This window comes from Petaurus breviceps, unplaced genomic scaffold (genome assembly GCF_028583685.1).
Source record: "Petaurus breviceps papuanus isolate PSGF00001 unplaced genomic scaffold, PetGlider_PUasm1.0 90650, whole genome shotgun sequence".
Classification (NCBI taxonomy): Eukaryota; Metazoa; Chordata; class Mammalia; order Diprotodontia; family Petauridae; genus Petaurus; species Petaurus breviceps.
Window position 1 is genome coordinate 3,531,022 of NW_027187299.1, and position 12,042 is coordinate 3,543,063.

The 12,042-nt window shown below is 36.5% G+C and overlaps 1 protein-coding gene across 1 annotated transcript in view; it reads left to right on the plus strand.

Moving 5' to 3' along the window:
- Positions 1-12,042, plus strand: part of PCNX2 (pecanex 2) — a 395,419-nt gene that overhangs the window by 315,842 nt on the left and 67,535 nt on the right. Inside the window, exons 24-25 of the mRNA XM_069064863.1 lie at positions 6,324-6,382; positions 8,548-8,763. Coding sequence (XP_068920964.1) covers positions 6,324-6,382; positions 8,548-8,763 — 275 coding nt within the window. The remainder of the gene's footprint in view (positions 1-6,323; positions 6,383-8,547; positions 8,764-12,042) is intronic.

The following is a 12,042-nucleotide window of genomic DNA, read 5'->3' on the forward strand; positions in this document are numbered from 1 at the left end:
CTCTCTCTCTCTCTCTCTCTCTCTCTCTCTGTCTCTCTCCCTCCGTCCCTCCCTCCCTCCCTCCCTCTTTCTCTCTCTGTGTCTCTTTTTTTCTCTGTGTCTCTGTGTGTCTCTCTTGTCTTTGTTAAGTTTAGAATTGTGAAATGTGAAATATTTAAAGCTATATATTATATTTAACATAGTAGTAACAAAATTATCCTGTTTGTATCCCTTTTGATTTTTTTCTTCAACATATTTTTGTAATGTTTTAGTGATACTTTTGTCTTTCATTTTTTTTGCACCTAAAGCATTACTCACCAACTCGTCCCTCTCCTACCAACAGAAGCTCTCCTTTGTAATAAGTCCTCAAGTGAAAAAAAAAATAGTCAGCATATTGGTCATGTCTGACTGTAGTCTGCTGCCTCTGTGCAGATGTGAGAAACATGTTCATCATCAGTCTTTTGAAGTCATGATTAGTCTCTATACTTAGTAGAGTGTAGAAACACAGGATTCTCTCTATACAGCATAGAGAACTGCTATGTTAAATCAGATTTCTGAAGACTTTCAAAGTTGTTCTCCTTTATGTTGCTATGGTCATCAGACAAAATAATTTCCTACTTCTGCTCATTTTATTTTGCATCAGCTTATACAAGTCTTTCCAGATTTCTCTGCATCTACCCTACTTGTCATTTCTTTTTGTATAATAATATTCCATTATGTTCAGATATTACAGTTTTTCCAGCTGTCCTCCAACTGTACGTCACTTTAAGATATTATTTACACACCATTGTTCCCTAATGCTTTAAGCCTATTCACATTTTGCACACACTGTCTCCCTTTGTGTCTCAAAACAGCACAATGAGGTAGCTATTATAGGTATTATTTTCCTCATTTTACACATGAAGAAACTAAGTCTCAGAGAGAGTAAGTATTAGAGGTAGGATATAATCCCAGGTCTTCCTGCTACCCATTAAAACAATGGTTTTCAAACTTTTTGGTCTCTGGATCCCTTTATACTCATAAAAATTATTAAGGATCCCAAACTGTTTTTACTTGTATGGTTAATTATGTGTTTAATATCAATATATTTATATTACCATATTAGAAACTGATAAAACTGATTTTTAAAATGTTTATTGATTCATTTAAAATAACAATAATAAAGGATTGAACATTAAAATAGCCTTTTTGTGAAAAAATAACTACATTTCCTATAACAAAAATAATTTTGTAAGAAGGGTGGACTTGTTTTAAATATTTTTGCAAATGTCCGGCTTAATAGAAGATAGTTGAATTCTCATTTTTGCTTTTAAATTCAATCTGTTTCACAATGGTATTTTAGTTGAAGTATATCAAGAAAATCCAGCATCACAGAAATATGTTGTTGGAAAAAGGAGAAGTATTTCAGTAGGCAAAGTCTTAGTATTATTATGAAAATAGTTTTACACTTACAGACCCCCTAAAAGGATCTCAGGGATTCCCAGGGCTCCACAGACCACACTTTTGAGAAATGCTGTACCATACCATTTTGCCTCTTTCCATGTCTCTTTAGCTTATTAAAATTAAAACAATCAATTGTAACATACCAGAAACAGAAACTAATGCCAAGTACCTTTGCCACAGAAATTCTCACATCATAGTTCTTCCTAATCCACTTAACTCTCCCTTTAGTGTTCTGACATTAGCAAAATGCTCTGTTTGCCAGAACCACCACCCAAATCTATCCAACTTCCCAAACCCCCTATTTAGGAAACCTCATGTTTCTTCTCACTGAAAGCACATCTTCTCTATTATATTGTAGTATACACTGTTGGGTGTTCCCTAGGGCCTTTAAAAATCGCTTTTGCCTCAGGTCCTCTGGAAGGCCTAGGGTAGCTATCTTTCAATATTGGACTATTTACTTTGAAATGATGGCTAACTGCAGCAACTTAAGACAACAAAAACATTTTAAAAATTAAAAGCCAACCACACAAACTCATTTTTCTCACATTGAGCATATGTATATAGGATCATAGATCCAGAGCTGGAAAGGACTTTGGAGGTCATGTAGTTCAGCTCTTATTTTACAGATGAGGAAACTGAGGCTGTGGGAAGTTAAGTGATTTGTATCGTGTTTCCACCTAAACTTCAGGTTAATTTCTCTCAGAGTTAGTCAATGTAGGATGCTGACTTCTGAATAAACCTAAGAGTTTAGTATTAGCTTCATATCTGTGTTACTATGTACCTAACTCACTAAGATACTGACAACTGTCAGCCTTAGTTTCTCCGAAAAAGAAAATATTGATAATGTGGATAAAGAGTGAGGTGATAGTGGAATTAGATTTTGATTAGAGAGCCATGATCTCATCAATGTGAGTGCTCCATTCCAAAGGCACAGGTTGCATCTAATCTATACCTTCTTGTTCTTTGTCCATAAGAATATGAATCCATCTTCTCTCATAACTCTCTTAATATGGTTTTTCTAATTTTTTGGAGACCTTCTACACTAGGTTATTTAGCATTTTGTAGGTACCAATGTACCATTGGGTTGTCCATCTTTCATCCCTTGATCTCACTATATGACCCATCCATTCTCTTTTCCAATCACACATTTCCTGAGTGTTATCTTTTATTATCATTTCTTGCATACAATGTCTCACTGTCAATACAATGCAACCTGGTTACACACATCCTGCATCTCTCTATTGTCCTGTGACTCACTTGGAATTTGAACCCTAATAGACTATGGTGCTCCATGTATCATTGTCATACAGCATCTCTAGAAGAATATTAATATTAGAAAAATGGAATTGTTGAAAATGATAAACAATTTCCCAAATGCAGTCTAGCCTGGTCTCTCCCTCCTATTCAGTTCTGGGCTTAGCACATTGTTAATCTGAAGTCTGTTCAATATGGTATACTTATGGACTAATTCAATACATTACTCATCTAACTATACAATCTGAACAGCAGGCATTCATCATCCCTTTGGTTTAATCTGTTTGATTGGAACTTTTTGAATGGTTGAGAATATTACTGAATGGACTTTGTGGTGTTATGAGCCTGGAGGAAATGTCACCATCCAATCTGAGCTCCTGGAAGACTATATCATTCACATAGGCTCTGTCTCAGTTTTGGACTCAGCCTAGAATATCCTCGATTAATTAGAAGAAATGGAATTTGAATCCTTCAAATCCTCAGATGAAAGTAGTTAGTAGATGCAGGAGGAAGGATATTTGGATTAGAGTCTGTTTACAGGTAAAAATATAATGTAAAGCAGGTGGCAGCTGGGCTGCCAAGAATCAGAGAGCAGACAATAGAAGGGAGGGTTAGAGCCGTATTTTTCTACAATTAAAAAGAGAGAATCACTAATGTGATTAGTATCTATCAGAATATGAGGAAGAGAAAAATCACCTTTTACTTGGGCTTTGGGTATTCCACCTCCACAGAACAGCATGATAGTACAATAAAGAGACCATGTAGCTGGAGCAAAAGTCAGGCAGGTGGCCTAACAGGATATGCATGCATTCACATGTCTAACATTCAGGGAACTGAATTTTTGCACACCAAGCACAGGGGTGTTAGGCATATGCATTTCCCCTTCCAACAACGGTCAAAAGATCTGGAATCGATGTTCATAGAATAGTATAGTTGAGGAAGAATCCAATTACTGAGCTAATTAGCACCTTGGAGTAGTAAGCACCAAATTTACAGTAAGAAATCACAGGGGAAAACTCAAGTTATTCACTATGGTTTAAAATTCATCTTCTTAGACAGTCTGGTTGACAGCCAGGGACCTGGGGCACATAGGCAGTTTAGTTTAGTTATTGTTGAATGGAATTTAACACTGGGAATTCTATCTGTCACTTTTAAGAAGAAACCAGTCTTTTAGTTAATAGATTTTTAGAAAGTGTTCTAATTCCCAAAGAAATTTGGCAGATGGTTTGTGGGCTGGCTCAGTTCCTTTCTAAAAGTTACTTATTCTGACCTTAAAAGTTCCATTTTCATAGTTTTTCTGATAAAATTTAAAATTCTGGTTGGGTAATTTTATGCAAAGATGGGATTCCTGTCTTCATTAAGAGGATTTTTTGCTACTTATCTTAGTTTCTGGAATCTTGTGACTTTATTTTCAAAGATTAGTCACAGGGCTCTTACAAGGGAGCAATAGTAGAAATTTGTCCAGTGGTGACTGCTTGGTTAGGGGTAGGGAAAATTATTTCATTCTTACTAACCCAACTGCCATGGCCATTAAGCTGAAAAACAGGCTTGGGTGTCTAGCTCTCAAATGTTTGAGGGAGTGAAGAGACAATGAAATGTAATGGAAATGATGATGTCTTTGGACTCAGGTAAGATCTCAGTTTGAATATTTATTAATTATCATTATGACTACTACTATATTGTGACTGGAATGACTACTAGCAAATCATTTAGCCTCTTTGAGATTCTATTTCCTCATTTGTAAACTGGAGATAATAACAACTGTTAAATAAGGCAAAACAAATCAATACATTGTGCATGTATGAAAATCTATGCCTCATTGGACACTTAGTCTATTATCTCTTAGTGAGAGAGGGTAGACATGCTTCACCATCCACCCACTGAATTCACTAAAGGACACACCATAGGTCAGAGTTCAGCATTTAGCACAGAGCCTGGGAACATAGTGTTTAATAAATGTTCATTAAGTGGCAAACTGACACCACAACGTTTATTGACTGCTTAATAAAATAAGTGCCAATATCAACTATGAACTGTATGCAACGTAACAAATGTCAGCTATTCACTCTTCTGTTTTGGTAAGCATCCATAATGAAAACCATCCATGGCAAAATCACCTTTGCCTTTACACATTCATATACAGAGTCCTGGACTTGAAGCCTGGAGACCTCAGTTTGAATTCCAGTTCTCTCCTCACTTACTAACTGAGACCTCAGTCAAAACTCTCATAGCCTGGGCTTCCTCCATAAAATGGTGATAATGATTTGCCTCCCAAATTTATTGTGAACATTCATTGTAAATTATAAAGAACTATGTAAGTGTATATTGTTATTGTTATTTATTCCTTTTTCAGTTGTGTCCAACTCTTCATGACCCCATTTGGTGTTTTCTTGGCAAAGATACTGGAGTGGTTTGCCATTTCCTTCTCCAATTCATTTTACAGATGAGGAAACTGAGACAGACAGGGTTAAGTGATTTGCCCAGGGTCACACAGGTAAAGTATCTGAGACCAGATTTGAACTCAGAAAGATGAGTCTTCCTAGTGTCGGGAGCTGAACTCTATCCACTGTGCCACCTAGTTGCCCCTCTTGTTATCTAGCAGGATAATAATATATTTATGGTAAAAATCTGTTCTTACTAATCTGTGAGGTGAAGGAAAATACATGTAGAAAGCATTTAGAACTCAATTCAATTCATTTATATTTACTGGCATCTGTTGTAAAATAGCATCACTGAATATGCACAGTATCTCTAGGTTGGGGAGATGTTTTAGACTAGGCCTGACTGTTTCATGTTTGAGTGGAATGAAATGACACACTCATAGACCATCTAACAGGTAACAAAAGGTAGTCCATTTAGCCATAGCATGGAAAGAATATTCAGGAAGGATATAGAACTTGTTCAGAGAGGCTTATTCCCTCGCCCCCATTTCTAGATGGAAATGACTGGTCAGCAGAATGTGTTGGGTGTATTGATTCACATCACAGTGGTATTTCCCCAAGTCTGAGGGACACTGACTCCTTGCAGGCTGGTCTTTTGTGTTTTAGGTTACTTCAAATCCATATCAGGCTTGAATCTTAGTCCCATGGATCCATCAAGATTCAAGGTCAACTTCCCCTGCCTATTAGGTAGGAAAGAAAAAAAAAGACCAATCCAGTGTGCATGACCAATATTTCTCCTACCATATTGGTTAAAAATGAAATTTCATTTTCTGTCAAAGTGTTGACTTTAGGCTGTGATACAAACACTTAAAATGTTCAGGAATTAATACCATTCAATTGTTTAATTCTTCTGTTTTCCAATCCTTTTTCTCCCTCCACCTGAAAGTCCTTTGCCCCACCTCATCACCTGACTGGAATTTAACAAAAACTTTTGATCTTTATTGTGTTCTATATCAAATTTATTGCAATCTAGTAGACTTGGGTTAAAATATTGAGTTCTGCCGTGCAGTTCCTGGGCAACTTTGGCAAACAACCTTTTTGGTCATAATTTCTTCCTCTATCAAATGAGGAGGGTAGAAGAAGGGGCCTTCTAACTCTAAATCCATGATCCTATGTGTGTCTCATCTCTTAAGGTAACGACTGGGTTACTGTAAGTTTCAAAGATTGCATTGTGATCTCCTTCTTACTGGTTTGTTCCCCTCTCAGCACAAGACGAGTGGACAGCTCCAATACAAGACTGGCAGTCCAAATTGAAAAAGATCCAGGTATGGCAAGAACCTCCTTTCCTCCTCTTTAGAAATGTAGATTTGTTTTTCTGGGAACTAAGCAGGGAAAATTAGGTTCATGTTGTTTTTAATAATCATTGTGGGAACAAAGCACATTGGGGCAAATATGTTTAGAATAAAATAAAATTCTGCAAGAAGACTGATTAAGCCCCCTGATTTGGTATGGAAATGCATTCACTGGTTATCCTGGATTGATTAGGTAGCTCTTGAGGAGTGAATAACTTTGTTAATCAAGACATCGGAGTTTGTAAGTAGTAAATAACAAACTTGGGCAGCAAATCTGGAAATCCAATTGGTCTTTAGTCACACAGCACCTTGAACAAATCAGAATTAAGCTGCCCTCCACAGGGCAAACTTTCCTGATTCCATGACCTAGAAGCTACAAAAGGACAAAAACAAAAACATATTGTTTTTCCTCCACAATCTGTCACTTTCAGCTCTGTATTTATTCTTCTTTTCCTTTCTCCAAAGAGCAATAAAATCCCCTATAACTTGTGTCCCCAAAATCTGAATGCTTTCTTATCCATTCCATGGCTCTTTCTTTAAGCATTCCATGGTACCAATAAAGAAAAAAAAGAATCTATTTGGTCTGTTATCTGTATTTTTATAGCCTGTGTGCCTGAGGGCTAGAATATGATGATTTGAAAATACCTGAAAGGAAATACCCAGAAATGTCTGTCTGTTGAACTTTAAAAAAAATCAATATAATTATATATCTAGCAAGTATGATGGATCAATGTCTCTGAATCCATGAAACTCTATAATATCTATCTCAGGCATAAAGGTGATCTCTGCTCTTATACATCTGTATTATCACCAGCTGACTATAAATATTGCCCCATTATAACTATAATTGTGATAATATTACCAAAATATTTTAAGCAAGGGTCTAGAGATAAAGGTCTTTATTCTGGTTTTTAAAATATATCTCCTAGTCTCTCTACATATTGTTTATTTGTATATATTATATATAGGCATATTATCTATACATGTGTATATTTCATTATATATAGTTATATCTATATCTCTGTTGATATCTGTATATGTTATATTGATGATATAGATATAGATATAAATATCAGCAGTTGGGGATAACTAAAGTCCCTTTGAGTCTCTTCTTCTAAGCACCAAGGCTTTTCAGCAGACTTTATATAAAGCCTCTGAGTATAAGCTGTGAGTCACTGTAACAAATGAATGCAGTACTCAGGTCAAGCAGGCAATGTATCAGGGGCTTTAGTTATATTGATACCTTATGAGGTTATATGACACTGTCTCAGCTCATTGGAAATTCATTTCATTTCATTAATCATAATTAGGCTATAAATGCAATTACTTTAATTCCTCTCTTTACTGCTTCTGGCATTCGGTGAGGGCATTCATAATCTGATGATGTTATTTCATAGATCAATTGAAACACTGATTCGTGGTGATGCCAGTGCTTAAGTTAGCCTAAGGGTGAGAAAGAGTGAAAACCCACTCAAAAGCCCAAACAGGCATTGGGTACATGTTGTTTGTCTGACAGAATTGTCTCATGGAGTGCATACGATTCAGGCTGCACTACATTTGTGATTGCTCCCTGAATACTCAAACCAATGCAGATTCTGCCTTCAGAGGTAGCATAGAAAGGTAGCAGAAATGCAAAAATCAGTCAGAGATTCTGGGTTCATTCTGGCCTCTGCTACTCATCACCCTTGTGACTTTACACAATCTCTTGAATTATCTATGTCTTAGTTTCCTCATCTGTAAATTAAAGAACTTGATTAGATATTCTCTAAAGTCCCTTCCAGAGCTATCTATGATCCTATGAATTTGTGCTTCCAGAGAGCTTATTCTCTGAGGAATTATGTATGTGATGACATAATATATGTGAGACCTAACATATGACATGATATACTGTACAGTACAGTTATTAGGGTGGGAGGGGAGCTAACTTATGAGCTACAGTGCAAAGATCACAAGTTTTTAGGAACACTTTACTCCAATATAAACTCAAAATGTTTTGTAGGCATTATATAATTTATGAAATGCATGGAATCTTCTACAAATTCCAAATTCTTTGCATGTAATTACTTAAGAGAATATAATGCATTTTATGCATTATTCATTCAACTGAATATAATTTGATTCCTATAATCTTCTTGAAGGAAATGATGACAACAATCTGAATTCCATCTTCTATGAGCATTTGACAAGATCTCTCCAAGTATCTCTTTGTGGAGATTTGGTTCTTGGTCGCTGGGGTAATTACAGCTCTGGAGACTGCTTTATTTTGGCTTCAGATTACCTCAATGCGTTTGTCCACCTAATTGAAATTGGAAATGGTCTTGTTACCTTTCAACTTCGAGGGCTGGAATTTAGAGGTAAGAATTTTTCTTAAGTTTTGTTTCTATCTTTTGTTTTTTTATGTCACCTTCATTTCCAAACATTTCCCTTCCCATTCCCCTACTTGGAAAGACATCATTTGGGAAAGAAGGAGAACAAGAAGAAAAAGGAGGAGGTGGAGGTGGTGGTAGAAGAGGTGAAGAAGGAGAAAGAGGAGGAGGAGGAGGTGGAAGAAGAGAAGGAGATGGAAGAGGAGGAGGAGGAGGAGATGGAGGAGGAGGAAGAGGAGGTAGAGAAGGAGGAAGAGGAAAAGGTAGAGGTGGAGGAGGAGGAGAAAAAGACTTCAGCAAATCTAACACATCAAATGAGTTTGACAGTATATACAAAATGTTTCAAACAAATTTTCCCCTTTCTGCAAAGAAAGGGGGAGGGAGGCAAAATTTACAGTTTCTTGTTTCTTCTTTGGCTCCAAGCTTGGTCATTATAAAGACACAGTATTTAATTTCAGTTTTGTTATTATTCTTTCTATTTGTTTTACCGTGTGTATATAGATGTAGATATGTATATACACATACATATATTAGAGATAAGAAATTTTTAAGTATCAGGAGCTTCAAAATCACAATGATTTAATTACTTTTAAATTAACTTAAGTTTTAAATAAAAATATTTAATTAAAATTTTAAAAAATTATTGGATTCACAGAATTGATAAGAAATGATCATAAGAAAGATTATCAGAGTGACAAAAAAAAACTTTCTCTTACTAAGGGAGACTTAAGAGGATAAGATTGTAGCATGGACTTTCTATATCCCTGGATTACACACAGTCCATCGGTTAGTTGTCCCCTTTCTCCACTAAATCATGGGAAACTGGTACTCTGACATGTCTGAGAATTGACAGTGATATAACTAAAAGAAAAAATAGCAATTTAATTGGTTGAACAAATATGACCTATTGTTAGTTGGCCACTAAAGATAGTCAACCTACTTTTCCCATTAATATGAACCACAAAGATCAAATTTAAAATATCATGAACCAAAATGCAGTTGTGAGATATATGTGTGTATCTATGTATGTATTTATAGCACTGATGCCCCATCCTTCACAACTTAGTTGATCTCTATGTATTTTTAAAATAGAGTAATATAGCTTTGCAGTAAAGTAATATTTGGGAGGTCTCTACTCATGTTAGGATTTTGAAAGTTCTCTGATTTCATCTGTGCTCCCTCTACCAACAGAGATCATAAGATCATCATAGCTCTAGAACTGAGAGGAACTTCAGAAGTTATGTTCCCTAGCCCTCTCATTTGGCATATTAGGAAACCAAGACCCAAGAAGGTCAAGTGCCCAAAGTCACCCAGACAGAATATGTCTGAGGTAGGCATTTAAACCAGATCTTCCTGACTCTGAGCCTCTCTCTCCATTCACTTTAAAGTGCTATTTCTCATTCAACTTATTAGCATTTCAAAATAAAAAGGTTTCTGGGTGAGACAGTTGATAGAGTCAGGAAGACTTGAATTCTTATCCTACACCAGGCACTTATTTGCTGTGTGACCCTGGGCAGGTTATTTAACCTTTCTCTGCCTCAGTTACCTCATCTGGGAAAGAGAATGATAACAGTATCTACTTCCCAGAGATGTGAGAACAAAATAAGACAACATTTGTATAGTGCTTTACAAGCCTTACAATGCTATATAAATTCTAATTATTATTATTATTACAAAGCCCGAGAGGCATTATTCCACAGGGGATAGATAGTGGATATCAGTCAAAAAGATCTTGGGGAAGAGAAAGAGGTAATACCCTGGACCTTTGGACATACTGCTATGGAGTAGAGACTCTGGCGACAACATGAGGTCTACGCTAAGGAAAGAGTAAAATGAAGCTCGGTCAGGAAAAAAACTCAGGTGAAGCTGGGGCTGGCACAAGAAGTCTGTGCTCCGCTATCTTCCTATTTTAACTAATTATTCTCAGTCAGTAACTGTGTGTGAAGCTCAATGTTTTCTTCCTACCCAAAACATCAACATCCTTTAGGCATCCTGAGACAATGACTCAGTCCTCTCACTCTAGCTAAACTATGATTTGAAAGGGCAAGCTCAATTCAAAGGCAAGAGTGATACATCTTCAGTATATGTATTTTTGTAATCTTAGAACCTAATTTAATTATTGTATATTATATCAACTGCTATTACTTATTAATGTATCTTATGTGACATTAAGCATTTTTAGATTTTTATTATAACTAGGCTCTGTTACACTAGATGAGAAGGCAATGATGATCAGCACTCAAAGGATAGTTGTCTTGCTCAGTTGTTTCAGTTGTGTCCAACTCTTTGAGACCCCATTTGGAGTTTTCTTGGCAAAGATTCTGCAGTGGTTTGCCATTTCCTTCTCCAGCTCATTGTACAAACAAACAAAAAAAAAACTGAGGCAAACAGGGTTAAGTACCTTGCCTAGGGTCACACATTGAGTAAGTGTCTGAAGCTAGATTTGAACACAGGAAGATGAGTCTTCCTGACTCTAGGTCCAACACTCAATCTTCTGTCCCATATAGCAGCTCCCAAAGGATAGTGGGATAATAGCTAATAACTAACATTTATATAGTGCTTACTATGTGCCAGGCACTGTACAAAACACTTTAAAACTATTATCTCATTTGATCTTCACACCAACACTGAGAGGTATGTGTCACCCCTATTTTACAGATGAGGAAACTGAGGCAGAGGTTAAGTGACTTGTTCAAGGTCACATAGCAAGTAAGTGTATGAGGTCAAATCTGAACTCAGATCTTGATGACTCCAGGCCCAGGGCTTTATTCACTACACCACCTAGAGATAGAAGAGACATAGGGAGATTATCAAACCTCCTCATTTTACAGATGAGAAAACTGAGGCTCAGGGAGATTAAGTGATTTGTCCAAGGTCACATAGTTAGCAAGCTTCAGAGCCAGTATTTAAAGGTAGGCCCTCTGATACTAGACCCAGTTCTCTTTCCACTGTATCAGTGACTCTTTGGGGGAATAGACTTCACCTACCTCCATTTGTCTTTCTTCCTTTCTTCTTTCTCCCTTCCTTTCTTTGTCTCTTTCTTTCTTTCTTTTTGTTCTTCCTCCCTCCCTCCCTTCCTTCCTCCCTTCCTTTCTTCCTCCCTTCCTTTCTTTCTTTCCTTTCTTTCTCTCTCTTTCTCTCTCTCTTTCTCTCTTTCTTTCTTTCTTTCTTCCTTCCTTCCTTCCTTTCTTTCTTTTTCTTTCTTTCTTTCTTTCTCTTCCTTCCTTCCTTTCTTCTTTTCTTTCTTTCTTTCTTTCTCTTCCTTCC